Source organism: Schistocerca nitens, chromosome 2 (genome assembly GCF_023898315.1).
Source record: "Schistocerca nitens isolate TAMUIC-IGC-003100 chromosome 2, iqSchNite1.1, whole genome shotgun sequence".
NCBI classification, from domain to species: domain Eukaryota; kingdom Metazoa; phylum Arthropoda; class Insecta; order Orthoptera; family Acrididae; genus Schistocerca; species Schistocerca nitens.
The window spans coordinates 595,674,117-595,698,065 of NC_064615.1; the positions used below are offsets into that span (position 1 = coordinate 595,674,117).

General features: G+C 38.9%; 1 protein-coding gene across 1 annotated transcript in view; it reads left to right on the forward strand.

Moving 5' to 3' along the window:
• LOC126236667 (cytoplasmic dynein 2 heavy chain 1) overlaps nt 1-23,949 on the forward strand; it is an 873,274-nt gene that overhangs the window by 269,177 nt on the left and 580,148 nt on the right. The window contains exons 20-22 of the mRNA XM_049946146.1: nt 8,586-8,701; nt 8,892-9,046; nt 16,317-16,484. Coding sequence (XP_049802103.1) covers nt 8,586-8,701; nt 8,892-9,046; nt 16,317-16,484 — 439 coding nt within the window. The remainder of the gene's footprint in view (nt 1-8,585; nt 8,702-8,891; nt 9,047-16,316; nt 16,485-23,949) is intronic.

Consider the following 23,949-nt stretch of genomic DNA (forward strand, 5'->3'; position numbering starts at 1 on the left):
GCCTAAATGCAAAAGATCATGGGGATATCTCGGCCGTGCTTCCATGTCGATGGCCAAACTGAATATTCTTAGATCATGCTCTGCATTTGGTGGGACCAGCTCGGCGTCATGTACTTAGAGGTATTAAAACCAATTGAAACAATCACAGGTGCTCATTAATGAATGCAAATAATGCATTTGAGCAGAGCATTAAAAGACAAACGGCCGCAATATAGTGAGAGGCATGATAAAGTTATTTTGCTGCACGACACCGCTCGACCCCACGTTGCAGAAGAGGTCGAAACGTACTTGGAAACATTAAAATGAGAAGTCCTACGCCACCCACCGTATTCTCCAGACATTACTCCCTCTGACTATCACCTATTTAGATCAATGGTGCACGGCCTGGCTGACCAACACTTCTGATCTCATGAAGAAGTCACAAATTGAATCGATTCGTGGATCACTTCAAAAGATGAACAATTTTTTCGACATGGGATTTGTACACTGCCTGAAAGATGGGAGAAAGTAGTGGCCAGCGATAGAATGTATTTTGAATGATTCATGTGTAACCAGTTTGTTTCATTAAAGCCTCAAATGTTTGGGAAAAAACGGTGGAAGCAATGTTGTACACCTTGTATTTAATGCACTATTCCATTATTGAAAATATTTTGCACCACGTGAGTCACTTCCCTCTTCCCATGTATTGTAAAAGGTTATCTAGATAATATACAACATAAAAAATCTGTATAACTCTACATGAATGTAACTGTTTTGTAACATCTTGTAACTAGTTCTCTTTTTGTTCACCATAGAGCAACACAGTGTGGGATTTCACTTGTACCCCATGGCACAACAATTTTACACACCTGACCATTTATGTGATATCCGTGGAAAATGGGAGGGGCATGACGCTTTCAAGTGGGTATCTCTATGACTGTAGTAAAAAACGAAATCCTTATTTCAATGGAATTATATGGGATCTGGAAGCATAAATCTGTTAAAAGTGTTACCTTTAAAAACACCCCATTCTTTTGGGATTTGGTTGTCAAAACCTTGGATGATAAAATGTAGAGGTGAATTTTTAGGTTATTAAAGACAGTTTTAAGGGTTCCCAAATGTTATGCAATGGTTTTCAATAGTTGCTGATACTTATGTATACTCAAAAGGTATTTTCTCCAGATATTTCAACCTTTAATAGGCCTTTGCTGCCATCAGTATCTCTTTATCATATGTCAAAAGCAAACAATGGGGACTCCGAGTTGTAATGTCAACAATGTAGGAAAAGGTAGACTGGTACTTCCCATAAAGAAGACACATTAAGTTGTAGACAGGCACAATTAAAAGACTCTTACACATAAGCTTTTGGCCACAGCCTTCATCAGAAAAAAGAAAGAGAAACATACACCATTCATTCACACAAGCAAGCACACCTCACCCAGACATGACTGCCAAACAGTTATGTGGTGGTTATGTGTCTGTGAAGTGTGCTTGCTTGTGTAAATGAATTGTGTGTGTTTCTCATTTGTTTTCTGATGAAGTCTATGGTTGAAAGCTTGTGTATAAGTGTCTTTTAATTGTGCCTGTCTGCAACATAACACATCACATTTATCATTTATCAAATAAATGCATTATACCTTGTGAGTATAGATAAGGATCAGCAACTATTGTAAACTTCCTATTGAAATCAATGACATAAACTTGCGAATCCTTGAAACTGTCTTTAATATTCTAAAAACTTACCTCTACATTTTATTATCAATGACTGTGCTGTTTCTGATTGTGCAAACAATGAATTCCCAAAAGAATTGAGTGTTTTCAAAGATAATACTTTTTAATTTAGATTTATTCATCCAGATCCCACATTATTCCAGTGAAATAAGGATTTCGTTTTTCATTACAATCCCATTACATCACTTAATGACATTTACATTTACTTTTGATATAGGGATCATTTGAAATGTCACTTTTCATTGATTTGCTGCTTATATTATAGGTGATAGTGTACTGCCATCACTGTTAAAGTAGATTTCAATATTAATTTCTTTCTCCATAATTGTGCACTTTACTTATGGAATCAGCTCTGATTGGACTGCATGGGAGCACGAGGACAGCCATATTTATGGTCAAGGTTCTGGTTGGCCATGTCTGACCACTACAAGAGAGGGCTGCTGTTTCGTGCACCAATCACATTGTAACCTCTTCGCATATGCACTTGCCATCCGAGACCTAGTAGTGGGCTCCATGCAACATTGCCATTCCACGCCATTGGCAAGACACTAGCGACAGGCGGATTAAAGAATTACCGTCGCATGCACGGCTTCCATTAACACCACAACACAAATGGCTGTGTTTGGATTGGCGCAGTGATCAGAAGGCATGGACTGCCAATGAATGGCATTGCATTGTATTTATCCATGAATCACTGTGCTGCACTATCTCAGATGAGCATCATCAGCGAGTGTGGTGGCATCCTGGGAAGAGGTCGCAGTCTTCCACTTGGAGAGGCACAGAGGTATTCATGGCATCATGGTGTGGGAATTATTTGAAGATAAGGAGGCAGCTTGGCGAAGTGACTGAAACTGACCAAAATCTTCCTATAGAATGTTTGAGAATGTTGAAAAATGTTCCAAAATTTTATAGAATATTTCAGAATATTCAAGAATGTTCTAGATCTCCTAGGTAATCCAGAATTAATGGGAGGTGTGTTACTTAGATATTCTGGATATTTTTGGCAAACACTTCCAGTTATTACAAAATCATCTTCAGCAAATAAAATCAGTGTATCTTTGAAGAAATCGTTCATTTGGTCTTGACTGAGGAAGGTACAGTTAACAACAAATATGAGAGTTCAAATTTTCATTGATGAAGAAGCGAAACATTTTGTCAAAAGACTCTTACAAATTACTGAAAGCCCTCACCCAGCTGATTGTGTAACTGACTAAATTGAACCTTTGAATGGTTTTTGTAACATTGTCAGCAGCCCAAATGAATTAATTGATGAAGTTTTGCCAAACATAGTTCAGAATTGTTCAAGTTGGTTGGCTGATAGAGCCATTTTAGTGGAAAGAAATGAAGTAGATGATGACATTAATTTAAAAATTCAAAATAAGAAATGGTTATAAACAGTTATCAAACAATATAATAGAAGAAAAAATAATGTTAGGAAAAGATAAACAAAAAACAGCATTCATTTTGAGGACTCTGCTTGTATCTATTGAACTAACATTTCAGTTCAAAAGACTGCAATTTCCAGTTACATTAGCATTTAGTATCACTATAAAGAAAGCAGTGAACAAACTTTAAGATCTTATGGTATTAATTTGAAAGAATCATGCTTTTTTCATGGTCAGTGATATGTAGCTTGCTCTAGGAATAGAAAACCCAAAGAATTATTTATTTATCTATTCACGAAGTAACAAGATGACATTTGTATTTCATAAGAAAGTTTTGTGCAAGAATAAGTTAATTAAGTATTAAGAAAAGGGTAGTTGCTACTCACCATACAGTGGAGATACTGAGTCACAGATAGCCACAACAAAAAGATTGTCACAAAATTAGCTTTGAGCAAAAAAAAAAAAAAAAAAAAAAGACAACACACACACACACATGCAGACACAACTCCCACACACATGACCACAATCTCTGGCAGCTGAAGCCAGACTATGAGCAGCAATGCGTGATTGGAGAAGCAGTCTGGTGGAGATGAGGAGGAGACTGGAGCAGGGTTTCAGAGGGATAGCAGGATAGGGGTGGGGGGTGGTGAATTGCTACTAGTGGGAGCATGCAGGGATGAGTTGGAGAGAGGATAGGGCATCTATGCAGGTGGGAGATTAGATGGGGAGGGGGGGATAGCGGAAAAGGAGAGAAGTAAAAAAATTGGGTGCATTGGTGGAACAGAGGGCTGTCTGGTGCTGGAATAGGGACAGGGAAGGGGCTAGATGGGTAAGGACAATGAGTAACGAAGGTCAAGGCCAGGAAAGTTACGGGAACGTAGGGTATATTTCAGGGAGAGTTCCCACCTGTTTCCAAATTGTAGAGGAAATGTACAATGTAATAGAGAGAATAATGGACGAAAATAAAAAATGCTGCAAAATAGTAATGGGAGACTGGAACGCCATTGTGGGAAAAGGGAAAGAGGGCAACATGGTAGGCAGTCATGGTCTTGGAAAGAGAAATATAGAGGTGAATGGCTAATTGACTTCTGCAGGGAAAGGCAGCTGATAGTGGCAAATACGTGGTTCAAGAACCACAAGAGGAGGCTCTACACTTGGAAATCACCAGGGGATAAATACAGAAACCAAATCGATTTTATACTGGTAGAAAAAAGATACAGGAATGGAATCAAGAAGGTGCACACATTACCAGGTGCAGATATTAATAGTGACCACTACTTACTTATGGCAGAAATAGAAATAAGAATGAAAAAAACTTAAGAAGGCGACCATGGTGAAGAAGTGGGATCTAGAGAAGATAAGATCCAACAAAGAACAAATTACAGAAATGCTGTCTCGGGAGTTTCTAAACTCATTACGAGACAAAGAGCCACCTGATAATGCCAACGAGTACTGGAATATGCGGAAAGAAGGAATCATTAAAGCCGGACAGCAAAATAGGATATGTAAAATGGAAAAGGTAAAAAAAAACATGGGTCACACAAGAAATTATTTCCAAGATGGAGGAGAGAAGAAAATTGAAAAACAAGAGCACTGAAGATGCAAGAAAGATATACCAAAGGTTAAATAATGAACTGCAAAGAGAAACAGAACAGGCTAGGAAAAAATGGCTAAAAGAGGGATGTGATGAAATTGAAGAACTGGACAGGAAGGGAAGGTACGACTTATACAACATAGTAAAGACTATGACATGGGAACAAAACAGAGGAGGAAGTGCTACTATGGAAATTTTGAATAAAGACGAAGAGGTAGTGTACAAAGATCGTGGTAATGTCCTCCAGAGATGGGAAGAATATCTAAAAGAGCTATATGACACAAATAGCAAACCAGAAACTCTGGAACTTGAATCACACAACAGTGTAAGCGATGGCGAGAAAGGACCAACCATCATAATGGAAGAAGTAAAGTCTGCCATAGCTGCAATGAAAAATGGCAAAGCGGTAGGTACAGATACGATACCGGGAGAAATATTAAAATGCTTGTACCAAGGTGTAATAATAGGAATATTAAGATTATGTAATAAAACATATGACAGTGGTGAATGGCCTGAGGACTTTCTGACAACAGTAATGATTCCATTACTGAAAAAACGAGGAACCAAGAAATGCAGCGAGCACAGAACAATCAGCCTCATTTCACATGCAGCCAAAGTGATGTTGAGAATAATTAATAAAAGACTTAAAAAAGTAATGGAGGAGAATCTTGGCAAGGAGCAGTTTGGCTTTAGACAGAATACAGGCACCAGAGATGCAATAGGACTCCTACAAATCTTGGGAGAAAGGTTTATTGAAAAAGGAAGAGACCTATACAGGATGTTACAAAAAGGTACGGCCAAACTTTCAGGAAACATTCCTCACACACAAAGAAAGAAAATATGTTATGTGGACATGTGTCCGGAAACACTTACTTTCCATGTTAGAGCTCATTTTATTACTTCTCTTCAAATCACATTAATCATGGAATGGAAACACACAGCAACAGAACGTACCAGCGTGACTTCAAACACTTTGTTACAGGAAATGCTCAAAATGTCCTCCGTTAGCGAGGATACATGCATCCACCCTCCATCGCATGGAATCCCTGATGCGCTGATGCAGCCCTGGGAATGGTATATTGTATCACAGCTGTCCACAATACGAGCACGGAGAGTCTCTACGTTTGGTACCGGGGTTGCGTAGACAAGAGCATTCAAATGCCCCCATAAATGAAAGTCAAGAGGGTTGAGGTCAGGAGAGCGTGGAGGCTATGGAATTGGTCCGCCTCTACCAATCCATCGGTCATCGAATCTGTTTTTGAGAAGCGTACGAACACTTCGACTCTTCGACTTAAATGTGCAGGAGCTCCATTGTGCATGAACCACATGTGTTGTACTTCTAAAGGCACATGTTCTAGCAGCACAGGTAGAGTATCCCGTATGAAATCATGATAACATGATCCATTGAGCGTAGGTGGAAGAACATGGGGCCCAATCAAGACATCACCAACAATGCCTGCCCAAACGTTCACAGAAAATCTGTGTTGATGACGTGATTGCACAATTGCGTCCTTCAATTGGGCCAACTGGCGGTGAATGGAGGAAGTATAGTATGTACTGACGAAACTAAAATGAGCTCTAACATGGAAATTAAGCGTTTCCGGACACATGTCCACATAACGTCTTTTCTTTATTTGTGTGTGAGGAATGTTTCCTGAAAGTTTGGCCGTACCTTTTTGTAACACCCTGTATATGTGCTTCATCGATCTAGAAAAGGCATTTGACAATGTGGTTTGGGACAAGCTGGCAACTATAATGAGGGAAAAGAGAGTGGACTGCAAAACCAGAAGATGTGTAAACTCATTATATCTTAATCAAAAAGTTTCAATTAAAGTGGGGGGAGAAAGTACAAACTGGATCGGACTAGGAAAAGGAGTAAGACAAGGATGCTGTCTATCACCTACTCTTTTCAACCTCAACTTAGAAAATATGATTGACCAATGCTCATTAGATGAGAAAGGTGTAGAAATTGGAGGAAGAAGAGTAGGTTGTTTGAGGTTTGCTGATGACATGGTCCTTCTAGCCACAGGGGAAAAAGAATTATAGGATTTGGTGGACACTATTGAAACTAACAGAAAAAAATATGGAATGAAAATTAACACAAATAAAACAAAAGTATTGGCACTAGGAGGAAATAAGGAAATAAAAATTATGCTGAATGGAGAAATACTAGAAGAGGTGCAAAATTTTAAGTATCTTGGAAGCAGGATAGACACCGACTGGAAGTGCACCACAGAAATTAAAACAAGGATAGCAATGGCAAAAGAGGCATTTTATAAGAAAAGGAGAATTTTTTGCAGCGGTCTGGACAGAGAACTCAGGAAAAGACTCATAAAATGTCTTGTATGGAGTGTTCTTCTATATGGCACTGAAACATGGACTATGAGGAAGAAAGACATAGAAAGGCTGGAGGCTTTTGAGATCTGGTCATGGTGGAGGATGGAAAGAATAAGTTGGATGGACAGAGTAAAAAATGAAGAGGTACTGAGAAGAGTGGGAGAGAAAAGACAGTTAGTAGATGTAATAAAGAGAAGAAAAAGAAATTGGATTGGGCATATATTAAGGAAGAATGACGGATTGATAAGAACAGTTTTAGAAGGTCTTGTAGAAGGGAAAAGGAAGCGAGGAAGGAAGAGATTCCAGATACTGGATGACATGATGGACGGTACAACATACAGCAGCCTTACGAAAGAAGCAGTGGAGCGCAGAAAATGGAGAGGCAAAGGACCTGCTAATATAGCAGATAACTGACGATGATCCCACCTGTGCAGGTCAGAAAAGCTGGTATTGATGGGAAGGATCTAGATGGCAGAGGAGGTTGTGAAGCAGTCATTGACTTGTAGAACATAGTGTAGGGAGACATGCTCTGCAACTGGGTGGTCCAGTTGTTTCTTGGCCACAGTTTGTCAGTGGCCATTCATGTGGACAGACAGCTTATTGGTTGTCACGACTAAGTAGAATGCAGCACAGTAGTTGCAGCTTAGCTTGTAGTGCACATGATTGGTTTCACAGGAAGCCCTGCCTTTAATGAGATAGGTTATGTTTGTGACTAGAGTGGAGTAGGTGGTGGTGGGAGGATGTATGGGACAGGTCTTGCATCTAGGTCTATTACAGGGGTGAGGCAAGGGGCTGGGAGCAGCGATTGTGTATTGATGGACGAGGATATTCTGTGGGCTTGGTGTGTGGTGTGGGAGGGATGGAATGGACAGTGGGTAGGACATTTCTTGTTTCATGGCATGGCGATAGATAGTCAAAACCCTGGTGGAGAATGTAATTAAGTTGCTCCAGTTGTGAGGGGTACTGCGTCCCGGAGTCATCTGCATGATAATGATTATCGTCTTCTTCTACAGGCTATGGCTCATCACTGCAGCATTGCTCCCCTATTTTGTGTTGTCCTTTTCATTTCTTCTAAATTTTGGCACTTTGTTATTTCCAATAGATATTTGACTATTTTCTTTCTTCACCTTCCCATGGTTTTCTTTCTAAATCGTTTTCTTCCAGGATGTCTGTCGGAAACTATTGTCTCAGTAAATGTCCAAAAGTTATCCTTTTTTAAATAGTTTTTATAAGTGTTCTCCACTTATTGATCCCTTTTTACATCTTAATTGGTTTTTCATTTTGTTCAGCTGTTTGTTATTAGCCTTCTCCAAAGCCACATATCCATTGCTTCCAAGGACTTGCTATCTGGTTTCAACAGTGTCCATTTTTCATAGCCGTATAGAGTATAATCCAGATGCACATGTTGGTAAATTTTCTGTGCGACCTGCTATGGTGGAGTTACATGGTAAAATGAGCATTAATTATTTACATATCAGTGAGAGGTGTACCTCCTGATCAGATTTGTGAAACAGTATTGTATAAGTGGATAAAACTGTTTCTCTCTCCCTTTTTTACAGAGCAGACTGCTTACATTTTGCTATTCAGGAACCAAAGTTAAATATATGTGAAGAGGTAGAAGCTGATATTGGCAGGCATGAGACCCTTTGGTCTCTGTTTGAAGAATTCAACAGTGGTGAGTTTTGCATAGGCAATAAAGAAATGGTAAATTGTCCATTATGATTATGGTGTAATTAATGAATGATTGTTACATAATTGGAAAAACAGCATTCTGTTTTGACTAAATAGAAAGATATGCCTATCATTAGAATTGATATGTTCCTTGTGATTACTGTCACATCTACTACTGCTCATTGTCATTCAAGGACTTCAGGAGATGTCAAAATCTGAGTGGATAATATTCCGCAGCAGAAGTTATGTCTTTGAGGATTTTCTACAAAATTGGGAGCAACGACTTAAGTCAGGAGTGGAAACTTCAGGGCTAACTGTGAAATTACTTCAAGAAATTGATACATACAAGGTATATTTGCCTCAATGTTTGTCCGTAACATTGTGATACTTTATACTGGAACTTGTCTTGAATAACTGTCATATGTCTGGGAAATTGGCTGATGACACTATAGAATATGTAATTTTTTTGCCTAATTTTTGTCGCTGAATGATATGTATATGTAGTTGTCTGGCAGTTTCTGTTTTAAAGTGTGAGGAGAAAAAGTATGTTTTATAAAGTTATCATCATGCCTTTGTTATTTTAATACAGGTCAGATAAAGGCATTTTTTAATCACTCCTTCAGTTACTGTATTCACATGAAAGAAGAGCAGTGAGGTCCACATTTATTACTCAGGACTGTACGTTTTGAATTCAATTCAGTGATCTGACTGTACTAGAAATATGTAAGTCCAGAGTACAATTTATAGCTAAGAAAAGCAGCAGTAATTTTTTGAAATATTTATTTATTTCCATCAATAGATTGAAGTTATTTCTTACTCGTATACAGTTGTAATGTGCAGATGATTTACATTATTTTTTTTTAAAGTTCATGCGGGCACTAGAAATCACATTGTATACCCAGAATTTTGCTTTAATTGAAAAAGAGCTAGTGTTCTATATCTTCACCTAAGGGTAACGAGAAATGTCTCAGAACTAGTAATACAGATAATAAATATTTTAAAAGTTATTGGTCATCACTGTTTATAACTGTAACTCATTTAATGTAAATATATGTTGTATTCCACATTACTCACAATGGTTAAGGCTACTGAAATCTGTGTTTTTCTTTCCCTCGAGTTACACATCTTATGCATTTCATAGAAAAAAGGAAAGAAAAGTACTAGCACAGAGGAGGCAGCAGGGTTTTGTGTACTTGATATTTTTTGATATTTTAAAAATATTATTATTTTGTGTGCACATTTCTGAGACCTATAGAATAACTCCTCAGTTACTAATACAGACTTCAGTTTCCAAATTTCTTACCTCTGTTCCCCAATTTAACATGTCTCCTCAATTTAAAAATTCCCCTGCTCCTTAGTTATTATGTTTTGGTACACACATCTTGTCTTCTTTTCACACAGAAATTCTGTACTGCTCTTCTGACAAAAATGCTGTTATAATCTTCTCACAAAGCATACATTATGAAATTATTGTTTATTGTCTGGTTACAATTACCCATTGACCATATTACATGTCTTCTTTTAGTAATAATTCAAATTCACAGCCTTATACATTGCGTGCCTCAGCGATACAGATGGCCGTACCGTAGGTGCAACCACAACGGAGGGGTATCTGTTGAGAGGCCAGACAAACATGTGGTTCCTGAAGAGGGGCAGCAGCCTTTTCAGTAGTTGCAGGGGCAACAGTCTGGATGATTGACTGATCTGGCTTTGTAACATTAACCAAAACGGCCTTGCTGTGCTGGTACTGTGAACGGCTGAAAGCAAGGGGAAACTACAGCCGTAATTTTTCCCGAGGACATGCAGCTTTAATGTATGATTAAATAATGATGGCGTCCTCTTGGGTAAAATATTCCGGAGGTAAAATAGTCCCCCATTTGGATCTCCGGGCAGGGACTACTCAAGAGGACATCGTTATCAGGAGAAAGAAAACTGGCGTTCTACGGATCGGAGCGTGGAATGTCAGATCCCTTAATCGGGCAGGTAGGTTAGAAAATTTAAAAATGGAAATGGATAGGTTAAAGTTAGATATAGTGGGAATTAGTGAAGTTCGGTGGCAGGAGGAACAAGACTTTTGGTCAGGTGATTACAGGGTTATAAATACAAAATCAAATAGGGGTAATGCAGGAGTAGGTTTGATAATGAATAAACAAATAGGAGTGCGGGTTAGCTACTACAAACAGCATAGTGAACGCATTATTGTGGCCAAGATAGACACAAAGCCCATGCCTACTACAGTAGTACAAGTTTATATGCCAACTAGCTCTGCAGATGATGAAGAAATTGATCAAATGTATGACGAGATAAAAGAAATTATTCAGGTAGTGAAGGGAGACGAAAATTTAATAGTCATGGGTGACTGGAATTCGTCAGTAGGGAAAGGGAGAGAAGGAAACATAGTAGGTGAATATGGATTGGGGGGAAGAAATGAAAGAGGAAGCCGCCTTGTAGAATTTTGCACAGAGCATAACTTAATCATAGCTAACACTTGGTTCAAGAATCATAAAAGAAGGTTGTATACCCGGAAGAATCCTGGAGATACTAAAAGGTATCAGATAGATTATATAATGGTAAGACAGAGATTTAGGAACCAGGTTTTAAATTGTAAGACATTTCCAGGGGCAGATGTGGATTCTGACCACAATCTATTGGTTATGAACTGCAGATTGAAACTGAAGAAACTGCAAAAAGGTGGGAATTTAAGGAGATGGGACCTGGATAAACTGAAAGAACCAGAGGTTGTAGAGAGTTTCAGGGAGAGCATAAGGGAACAATTGACAGGAATGGGGGAAAGAAATACAGTAGAAGAAGAATGGGTAGCTCTGAGGGATGAAGTAGTGAAGGCAGCAGAGGATCAAGTAGGTAAAAAGACGAGGGCTAATAGAAATCCTTGGGTAACAGAAGAAATATTGAATTTAATTGATGAAAGGAGAAAATATAAAAATGCAGTAAATGAAGCAGGCAAAAAGGAATACAAACGTCTCAAAAATGAGATCGACAGGAAGTGCAAAATGGCTAAGCAGGCATGGCTAGAGGACAAATGTAAGGATGTAGAGGCTTGTCTCACTAGGGGTAAGATAGATACTGCCTACAGGAAAATGAAAGAGACCTTTGGAGAGAAGAGAACCACTTGTATGAATATCAAGAGCTCAGATGGCAACCCAGTTCTAAGCAAAGAAGGGAAGGCAGAAAGGTGGAAGGCGTATATAGAGGGTTTATACAAGGGCGATGTACTTGAGGACAATATTATGGAAATGGAAGAGGATGTAAATGAAGATGAAATGGGAGATAAGATACTGCGTGAAGAGTTTGACAGAGCACTGAAAGACCTGAGTCGAAACAAGGCCCCGGGAGTAGACAACATTCCATTAGAACTACTGATGGCCTTGGGAGAGCCAGTCATGACAAAACTCTACCATCTGGTGAGCAAGATGTATGAGACAGGCGAAATACCCACAGACTTCAAGAAGAATATAATAATTCCAATCCCAAAGAAAGCAGGTGTTGACAGATGTGAAAATTACCGAAATATCAGTTTAATAAGTCATAGCTGCAAAATGCTAACGCGAATTCTTTACAGACGAATGGAAAAACTGGTAGAAGCGGACCTCGGGGGAGATCAGTTTGGATTCCGTAGAAATGTTGGAACACGTGAGGCAATACTAACCTTACGACTTATCTTAGAAGAAAGATTAAGAAAAGGCAAACCTACATTTCTAGCATTTGTAGACTTAGAGAAAGCTTTTGACAACATTAACTGGAATACTCTCTTTCAAATTCTGAAGGTGGCAGGGGTAAAATACAGGGAGCGAAAGGCTATTTACAATTTGTACAGAAACCAGATGGCAGTTATAAGAGTCGAGGGGCATGAAATGGAAGCAGTGGTTGGGAAAGGAGTGAGACAGGGTTTTAGCCTCTCCCCGATGTTATTCAATCTGTATATTGAGCAAGCAGTAAAGGAAACAAAAGAAAAATTCGGAGTAGGTATTAAAATTCATGGAGAAGAAGTAAAAACTTTGAGGTTCGCTGATGACATTGTAATTCTGTCAGAGACAGCAAAGGACTTGGAAGAGCAGTTGAACGGACTGGACAGTGTCTTGAAAGGAGTATATAAGATGAACATCAACAAAAGCAAAACGAGGATAATGGAATGTAGTGGAATTAAGTCGGGTGATGCTGAGGGGATTAGATTAGGAAATGAGACAATTAAAGTAGTAAAGGAGTTTTGCTATTTAGGGAGTAAAATAACTGATGATGGTCGAAGTAGAGAGGATATAAAATGTAGACTGGCAATGGCAAGGAAATCGTTTCTGAAGAAGAGAAATTTGTTAACATCAAGTATAGATTTAAGTGTCAGGAAGTCGTTTCTGAAAGTATTTGTATGGAGTGTAGCCATGTATGGAAGTGAAACATGGACGATAACCAGTTTGGACAAGAAGAGAATAGAAGCTTTTGAAATGTGGTGCTACAGAAGAATGCTGAAGATAAGGTGGGTAGATCACGTAACTAATGAGGAGGTATTGAATAGGATTGGGGAGAAGAGACGTTTGTGGCACAACTTGACTAGAAGAAGGGATTGGGTGGTAGGACATGTTTTGAGGCATCAAGGGATCACAAATTTAGCATTGGAGGGCAGCATGGAGGGTAAAAATCGTAGAGGGAGACCAAGAGATCAATACACTAAGCAGATTCAGAAGGATGTAGGTTGCAGTAGGTACTGGGAGATGAAGCTTGCACAGGATAGGGTAGCATGGAGAGCTGCATCAAACCAGTCTCAGGACTGAAGACCACAACAACAACAACAACAACATTGATCCATCTACATTTATTACTACCATTACAATAACCACTGACTATTCATAAAACAATATCTGACTGATTTTATTTGAAGCAGGAATGTCACCTCACAACCCTCAGTTTCTGGCTGCAAAGAGTAGTGCCCAGATCAGTAAATATCGCTGTGACACCAGTCTCTCTCTCTCTCTCTCTCTCTCTCTCTCTCTCTCTCTCTCTCCATCTCTCTCTAAATAAATTAAGTGAGTAAAACAGGAGAGCAATAGAAAAATTACTTAATTTTGTAGACATGCAGCATAATTTACATACCCTTCTCTTGTCAGAAATTCAATCACACTACTGCTCCGTAAAGCATACATGTGGGGCATACTCTCTGCCATGCACTTTACAGTGGTTTGGAGAGTGTGAATGTAGAATCTTTCGTTATAGCAGTGAGCCAGCTCTTCTGTCTGTTTAGGATGTTGATAATTAGTGTTGTGATAGCAATCTTGGCCGAGATTCGTTTGAACAACAAAAATTTCAACAGGGACCAGTGATACACACTCAGCATGGCATGGGGACGGGTGTTGGACATCGAAAGAAAGCAAAGGCAGATGCGCGACACAGGAGCGACAGTTTCAAAAGTGGCGCCTGGCCCCTGGTGCCACCTGACGTCATCGGTGCTGCCGCGGGCAATAGTTCCGCTAGCTGCCCGGGTTGACTTATGCGTGCGCCACATTCGATCGATCTGATTGGCTGCTGCTGATGTCATCATGCCTATATAAGTGAGAAACTGTAGCAGCCCCGGCAGTCAGTTAACTTCTGATGATGATGGCGGAGGTGGCCATCAAAAGCTCGAGGATTTTATTCGAATTTACGTGACTGGAAAACCGAGAACATTTTATTCATAGTGCACTTGTATGTTAGAGGTGACAGCAGTTATAGGGCCATGGAGAATAGTAGCAATTTGAATGTGGCAGTGAAGCAAGTATGGTACATCATTGCAGAACATCATAGACATACATCATATAACATAGATACAAACATTAATCCTTGTTCCATGGATCATGAATACGACATTTTGTAATGATGTGATGTGGAATGTGTCTATTTAACATAAGTTTTCTTTACACAATAATATATATTCATCCCCATTACAGTTGGAGGAAGGCAATGGCAAACCACCTCCGCTAGGACCTTGTCTAGTACAGCAGTGTGGGTCTCCCGCATTGTCCCCTATGCTCCTTGGAGTATAGGACCTCATCATTATATATATACAAATGTCTGCTTGTGTCTGTGTATGTGTGGTTGGATATGGGTGTGTGTACGAGTGTATACCTGTCCTTTTTTCCCCCTAAGGTAAGTCTTTCCGCTCCCGGGATTGGAATGACTCCTTACCCTCTCCCTTAAAACCCACATCCTTTCGTCTTTCCCTCTCCTTCCCTCTTTCCTGATGAGGCAACAGTTTGTTGCGAAAGCTTGAATTTTGTGTGTATGTTTGTGTTTGTTTGTGTGTCTGTCAACCTGCCAGCACTTTCATTTGGTAAGTCACATCATCTTTGTTCTTAGATATATTTTTCCTACGTGGAATGTTTCCCTCTATTATAACCTACCCAACACTAATGAATATATCTAGTCATGCAGTAGGCTAAGTTAGGTATTTCTGTATATGTTTGATTCTTTTTGTTTTACTTCCATAGGTATAGAGATGGTGTCTAGTAGCTGCAACTGAAACGAATAATTTCAAAACTTTAACTGCAATAAGTAGTTTTAAGTAATTACCTCTTGCTATATCTCTCAAAGATAATATGTTTGGTCTTATAGACTGTATTAAAATAACTTTGCTGTTAATGTTTCTGCTGTCAGCTGTTAGTTTTCCACTTCCACAGCTCTCCCAACTGATTCATCTAGTTTCTATCTTGCATTAACCATGATGATCTTCAGTATATTCTTCATTCAGCTCATGTCATCTGATCTTTTCCTGGTATTACCTAAACATTGCCATTCAATACTTTTTCTTGGTCAGTATCTCCTTTTCACATATTTTAGTTCTTCTACTGAATATCTCCTTTGTCTTTAGCCTGTACACAAATAAGAAGTAAAATATACAGTGACTATTCTCATGTAATTGTTGTGCACACAGTGACGTATAATTTGAGTGTTACAAATACCAGTGATGTAAAGTGATTACTTGCCAACATATTTTCATTAGTATATTTTTCAATTGCATCTGGTATCCACTCTTGGAAAAGATACTTTCAGCTCCATGGTTCTTCGCAAGTGCCATGGAATTCATTGTGATAGAAAGTTCGTGTAGCACAGGTCTCTGCCATTGGGTGTAATTATTTCTGTCTCTCTCTCTCTCATGTAAACACAAATAAATAAAAAAGTGTAGCTAATAACTTCAGTGATTAGAACAACAATAAATATTAATTTAATAACCAATTAATTGTAATGGTCAGTTTTATTGCTCAAACTCAAGTTTTCAATCTGCTTGTTCTATTGTGAATCTGATGAGTGTATCACTTAAAATTAATTAAATTCAGCCCATGTAATCTTGTTCGCATTGAGTGACCTCTAGTTCTTATTGTTCTGCTTTGAATGTTTGAGTCATAGCTGATGTTTCTGTTGATTCAACATTCACTGAAAATTGAATACATATTGTTTTTTAGTGTATTATTATTTGAGTCAGTTTTGAATGTTGCCTGTGTCGCTTCAATAACTGCATTTGGTTTCTTATATGACATTAATTTTTCCCTTCTACTTTTTATAGTCATGATGTCATTCTTGATTAATATATCATATATGAAGCATATTGTATAATATAAATTCAATTTTTGTTTCAGATTGTTATACCTGCCATCAAGTATGTGAGGGGTGAAATGTTCAGTGAGAAGCATTGGAAAGAATTATTCATTCTTTTGGGAATCACAGATAAATTAGTAGAAAATTTAACTTTCGGAGATATTCTCGATGTGAGAGACAACATTTCAAGGAAAATTGCTGAATTGAAAGTAAGTATTTTGATGTTAGCATTTGAATTTAATCACTAGTATTGTTTTTACTTGTGACCAATCTCTATATGCATTCCTAGTAATTTAGTTGTTAATATTGATCAGATGAGGCAGGTGCTTCTCATCATGGAGCTTAAGTGACCTGCCCCTCCATTTCAGTGTTGATCAACCTGTCCCTCTTTTTTCCCTAAGAAAGTACTTGCAGTTCCAGGAGCTTGGATTATTTCATGTACTTTTATAAGTGGTTTATAATAAATAAATGGTTTATTTGTGTATAATAATTTTTATGATCGTGGACATAGTCTGTTTTTAAACATTTGAACATTAATAAGAGTTTAGAAGTAAAGGTAAATTATATGCAACAACATTAAAAATCCTTGAGAGTACAAACATTTATGAATTAACAATTGCTCTAATTTTGTCTGAAGTATGTTTCCACTTAACAGTTTTATGTTATTTAGCATTCTATTATAAAAATGTCTGCCAGCAGAAAATGGTCTATGACCTGTTGCTTTTTTATTACTAAATTTTATGTGGTAATCCTCTCTTGGATTTCACTATTGATTATAGTATGCTCTTTTTTCTGTTACAAACAGTATAGTCCTGAGAACATACAATAAATACACTGTTATTATGTTATACAAGATGAAGTATCTATTATCCTAATAGCTCTTTTCTGGACTCTGAAAGCCCTATCCATGTATGTCATTTGTGCCACACACCAGATTTCAGTACCATGTTGTAGATTGCCATGTATGATTCCAAAGTAGATTTGTCATAAGACAAATGGTATACTAGAAAGACATTTTGGCTGGTGGGTGTTACAGGAGATATTTTTTACACATGTAACTGATGTACTCCTTCTATGTAAGATGTTTGTTTACTATAATGTCCATGTCTGTCATTTGTTTCAACTGATAACTCTGGCTCAGTATCTACTTGTCTTGATTTATAATTTAGCAGAAACTCCATCAGAATTGTCTTATCCTTATTCAGTGCCAACTTGTTTTTGGTGAGATATTCTGTGATGAGGTTGATGTTCCATGAACACAAATGCTTGGTGCTCTTGTCAGCAACTTATAGTACCTCGTCTGACCCCTTGTGGTTTGGTAGTGCAAGACCTCAGTTTAACTTTTAAAACATCTGACGTACTGTAGCCTTTTCATATGCACATTTTTACACTATCACATTCACACACAAAATTTTATACTTATAATTAGTTATATTACAGTGCAGCCCTTTTGCTTTGGTACCTGACATCTAACTGTTGTGTTCCTCGTTCATCCCAGCTTGTGTCCATGTAATGTTCACTGGAAGGAAACTTAATTCTAACATGAATCTAGGCACATAGTTGCTTAATGGCTACTAACATATCACTTTTTCAATATAGACATACTACTTTTCAATCAGTATGCAGCTGTATTCATCAGTCATCTGTGTTACAACAGTACAAACATTCATAATGCAGCTGTTATTTTGATTTACCTTTTGCGCCTGAAAATAAAAATGTTGTCATAGGCGGGACATAATGTCAGTATCTTTTGCAGCTTATTCAAAACTTTACATCTATTCCTTCCTTTGTTGTTCATAGATATCCTCCTCTAGTGTTTACTGTAGCTTGTGTATAGTTGCGTGTAAATGTATATACAGTGTGATGTTTTCCACCATGTACAAATTCTAGGGACTGATCGATGAGAGGATATGGAACAAGAAAGGTGTAATGAAATTATGTCCAGAAAAGCATTGTTTCCATGCTAAATACCATTTATTCAGTCAGACAGGTTCGTTTCAGTAAGCGGGATATCATGAAGGAGTACCAAAATATGTGGACACCATACTTGGAGGAAAATGTGATTAACACTGTGGAAGGCGACTGCCATCTCAGTACCAGGCACTTGGCCCGGCGGTACAGGGTAAGCCAGATGACTGTGTGGAACATTTTCCATGACAATTGTTACTATCCCACTTACAGTGTGTGCAGGGCTTACCAGTGACAGACTTTCCACATTGAGAGCAGTTTTGTCACTGGTTTCGTTACTAGGCAACCATGATTCCAGGTTTTGCGTCATACATCCTATTCACAGATGAGGCCCCCTTTACATGAAGTGGTATCTTCAACTTTCATAACGTTCATCTGTGGAATAGTATGCCTAACCTCCATGGCATGGTGACAGCAAATCATCAGCATCGGTGCAGCCGGAAAGTGTGGGCTGGGATAATTGGTGACTGTATTTTGGGATCAGTCTTCCTTCCATGTCGCCTAACAGGCTGGAACTATCAGTGTTTCTTGTGGGTGACTTTGTCTCCCCTGCTGGAAGAAGTGCCACTGATGGTTATGGGCTGCACTATGATGGTGCTCCAGCCCACTTTGCCATCAATGTCAGGAGCATCTCAACTGTGTCTTCCCTCATCAATGGATCAGATGAGGGGTTCCACTTGCATGGCCTGCTCACTCACTGGATCTCAACCCGTGTGATTCCTGGTTATGGGGCCATCTCAAAAGTATCATGTATGCAAAGCCCACTCCAGATGTGGAGACACTGGAGCAGTGTAGTCATGCTGCCTTTGACACTGTTTAGGAGCAGCCTGGCTGATGTGAATGTGTGAGACAGAACATGCTACGGTATGTACATGCATGTGTTGAGGGACATGGAAACCATTTTCAACACATACTGTAACAGTGGGTACATCATACAGCAAGTATTAAACCACAGTCTCTGTAACAAGGCATTATTGAATAAATGGTCTCTAGCATGGAAACCACGGATTTTTGGACATAAGTTCAGTAGATCTTGTTTGTTCTGTATCCTCTCATTGATCAATCCCTAGGGTTTTTACATGGTGGAAAAAATCACCCTGTATACCGTACATGGTAATATAGTGTGTAGATATTTTTGCATATACAGTTTTTTTATTCTGCGCACTCTAAATGCTCCAGAGATTAATTCTCCTCTCACTTTAGTTTTAGCTTTGTAGTGCAGACTCGTCATTTCTATACCAGTTAATGTATATTGTAAAGTTTCTAAAATACAGTTTGGTTGGCATTCATTTGCTTAGCTGCTTCATTCTACCAGCTATGCAATGCGTCAGACTATGCTGTGCTGTGTGAATGCACAGTGGCTATTTTGACTTGTAAGCTAGCCCCACTGTGCATGTGCAGTGTCTCCCTCTCTGCACTACATCATGTGTTTTGTGTCTCGGGCATATTTCTACAGTGCGTTTAGAGACTGCACAGATCATTCAGGTTCCAATGAACTGTGTAATCTTGTGGGTAAGCATGGGCTTCCACGGCCATTGTCACTGTCAATAAAATTCTTCTGGGCTGTTGACCGCATTGCCAGTATATAAAATTCTCCAACTTTTTAGCCACTATTGCAAGTGGCCTTCCTCAGGGCTTTGTGCTGAACTGACTGCGGAATGAGAGAGGCCCTAGATGTTATATAGCAGCAGATGAAGCTGTATACGTAATTTGATAGGGTACTTGAGGATAGGAGGAGGGGTTTTAGGCATTCTTTATTGGTCTTTATATTATTCCTTGTCATTGGCAGATAAAGACATACTGTATTGTTGTTTACATTATTTCTTGCCATTAGTGGAAACAGGCAATTTAGAAATGGATGGTAGCTGAGACATAGTGCTGTTCACTTGCTGCAAGGTGGGCTGCAGTATGCCTGCACGTATGTGTACATACAACAACCATGGTCTCCTGCCCGCCATTGTGAGTTGCTTTATGCGTGCTGTCCTCCTGTAACATTGTCACTGCTGGCAGCCAGGACTCTGGAAGCCTATACCTGTCCTCTCCATTCGTGTTGGTGGGTCACATGGCCATTTGTATCACCTCTCTGATCTTCCTCTTTAGTATAAATGGTTGTGTAATTAGACATGAATGTCTTAAGAAGCATGACTAAATGTGTGTTTTTTCATACTTATTTGACTTCAGTACAGTAGTCAAGTCATGGTCGCAGTAAATTACAGAAAGTTTACATCACTAGTTTCCATGAAGCTCAGTCACCATTATCAAATGTAACAAGTATGAAATAAGTCTTCTGTATTATGAGAACCTAAAATAGAAGTAACATCTAACCACAACACCTTAGTCATAGAAATCAATATTGTGAATATATCATATTAAATGAAACCTCATCATGCAGTAATGGCAAAGAAGCAAAATCATTGCAGTTGATTGCTGTGAAGCCTTTATCTGTATAGAACATTCAAATCTTAATGTCAGATATGTTGAATTAGGATTGGCATTGTCCAACTACTTGCATAATGAACCTGAAAGTGAAAATCTTGTCTTATTAGTCTTAGCAATTCTGCTGTTATTATGAAACATACATCACTCAAGCATGAGTTGGAACCGTTAACTGAAGTATCAGAGGGCACCTTGACAATTTAATGAAATACTCTGAGACAACAATTTCCACATCTTTACATCTTAAAGTTGAAATTACATAGCCTGTAATCTTGAACACTGCACTCAATAGCACTGTGTCCAAGAAACAATTGTTTGCTTGGATGACACATATACAGCTGTGGATACCATATGACTGACCAACATGATGGATGCTGTCTCTTTGCCACTTCTCGCAGCTCACAACTCCAGGGTGGCCTTTCCCATTGTTAAAGTGTTACCTATTACCATTTTTGTGAGATGCAACCTCTCCTGTACCACAACAAACCAAAATTTATCCAAAAATGCTCTCTTGAATTGTTCATAAGTGTGGCACATATCTACCATGTCCATGGCTCATAGCAAGATGTAGCCTTGTATGTATCCTACAACAAAATTGATATTTTGTGTCTTTTTCCAGTTTCTAGGCAACACACTATGGGAGGCATTTATGAGCACCACTGGGTTCATTCTTTTGCCTTCCAATGAAAAGATAGGGAGCCATCTATGCCGTAATAAACCTCCATCTGCTAATAAAGTGGGAAGACATGCAGCACTGTCTGTTGATGGTGTGGCATTATTTCGGTACATGTGATTATATTCTGCGTGCATCTGCATGAAAGGCAGAATAGTCGATAGTCGCCGGTACCTGCTGCATCTTGTATTTCGTATCTACTTTGTCTGATGGGGTATATAACAAACTGTGGATAGGTAATAGGATTATCTGTCTGGTCTAGTGGCACTTGACTGCTTGGTGTTGGATTTTCTTTTATTACTTTTGCAACACTGATTAGGCTACTCCATAACTTTTCCTCTGCTACTTTACTGCCCCAATATGTCCTAGCCAATAGTTAATTCTATTTTTCCTTCATCACCTTGACTACTCCTATGTAAGTTTTATGTTCCTGAACTACCTTTTGCACAAGGGTACTAACTTGTCTAGTGGGTATCGCTTCAACCCTAATCCTTTAATTATTTCACATTTTTATCAATTCTTTCTTGCTTCTTTTGACCTAACCGAGTGTTTAAATTTGAATTATCTAGTTGCAGTGACAATTCCAGTACATCTTATGGTAAACCTTTACATACTGACTGCAACTTTTTTACAACACCTTTCAGTGTGTCCAGATTCTTACATATTTGCTATTGTGCTTGTTGCATCAATGTCTACCAACGACACTCTTTGATTTGAGTTATTTATATCCTGGGATAAGTCATGAACAGCTTTGCTTTTAATTCCTGTCTGATGTTTATGGGTTTACCAGTTAATTCATTGGACAGGTCAGTATATAAATTCTGACTAAGGTCATCAAACTGCTGTCTCAAATTAACTTTGAGATCGTCAAATGCCTGTTTTTCTTCATTTTTAAGAGTCTTAAAATTTTGTGGTGTCTTGAAGGGAGGATATAAGATGAACATCAACAAAAGCAAAACGAGGATAATGGAATGTAGTCGAATTAAGTCGGGTGATGTTGAGGGTATTAGATTAGGAAATGAGACACTTAAAGTAGTAAAGGAGTTTTGCTATTTGGGGAGCAAAATAACTGATGATGGTTGAAGTAGAGAGGATATAAAACGTAGACTGGAAATGGCAAGGAAAGCATTTCTGAAGAAGAGAAATTTGTTAACATCGAGTATAGATTTAAGTGTCAGGAAGTCATTTCTGAAAGTATTTGTATGGAGTGTAGCCATGTATGGAGGTGAAACATGGACGGTAAATAGTTTGGACAAGAAGAGAATAGAAGCTTTCGAAATGTGGTGCTACAGAAGAATGCTGAAGATAAGGTGGGTAGATCACGTAACTAATGAGGAGGTATTGAATAGGATTGGGGAGAAGAGACGTTTGTGGCACAACTTGACTAGAAGAAGGGATTGGGTGGTAGGACATGTTTTGAGGCATCAAGGGATCACCAATTTAGTATTGGAGGGCAGCGTGGAGGGTAAAAATCGTAGGTGGAGACCAAGAGATCAATACACTAAGCAGATTCAGAAGGATGTAGGTTGCAGTAGGTACTGGGAGATGAAGAAGCTTGCACAGGATAGAGTAGCATGGAGAGCTGCATCAAATCAGTCTCAGGACTGAAGACCACAACAACAACAACAAAATTTTGTGTATGTTTTTCAGCAAATTTGTCAAAATTTTGCTTTTGTTCCTTTGTGAAACCATTTTTTAAACCATTGAATTGTTGTGATGGTGTAATGAATTTCACATTGAAGTATCTCAATATCTCTCGCATTCATTGTGTCCTGTTCAGGGTACCGGATATACCCTCCATGTTCCATTTAGTTATAATCCCATCAAGTGTCTGTCGCACAGGAAAAGTATAATTTATCGAATATGTGCTATCATGCCTTTTATTCTCACCACGGAAGAAACTGAGAGGCCATTTCATCTACCGTAATTGTTATAACCAGGAATAACACAATAACCTCTTCAATCTGGTTTATTAAATCACAAATCACTTTTTAACAATTATGTTAGCCAAGCGTCTACCCAGGCTCACACTCAGAAGTAATGCAGAATTAAAGTTTGGTTATACCAATGTCCGAATGTGCATGGTGGGGTGCACGTCCCGTAATTATTCCCAAGTCCAGTGAAGTTCAGTCTCTCCAAGTGAAGTCGCAAGATTTTCCGCCGAGCAGCCAGGTAACCTTGAGTGGTGCGGTGAGTCATCCACAAGCAGCTGGAACACGGCGTACTGCACTTCCCGATGAGAACTGTCGTTTGCGGCGGCGGCCGGATTTATATAAGGCTTGCTAGTTAATGGAGTCGTCGGCTGGGGTCGCTGTTTTCCAGGGGAAACCAATCGCAGTGTTTCCTGGCGTAGCCAATTGCTGTGTGCTGACAAACGCGCGCGTGCGAAGGCGGCCAGCGATGGTAGCAGCGAGCCGCCCAGAGAAGTGCGGCCAGCGATGTATTTGGCGGCCGCGTACTGGAGCGCGTTGTTCGGTGTTTGTTAGAAGTGGTGTATACCACAGTAATCATGGTAGCATCACGTATTACAATGTAACTGTCATCAGTGTCCATAGGATTTAAGAGGTATAGATGGTCTTCATCACGGTGTCCAACAT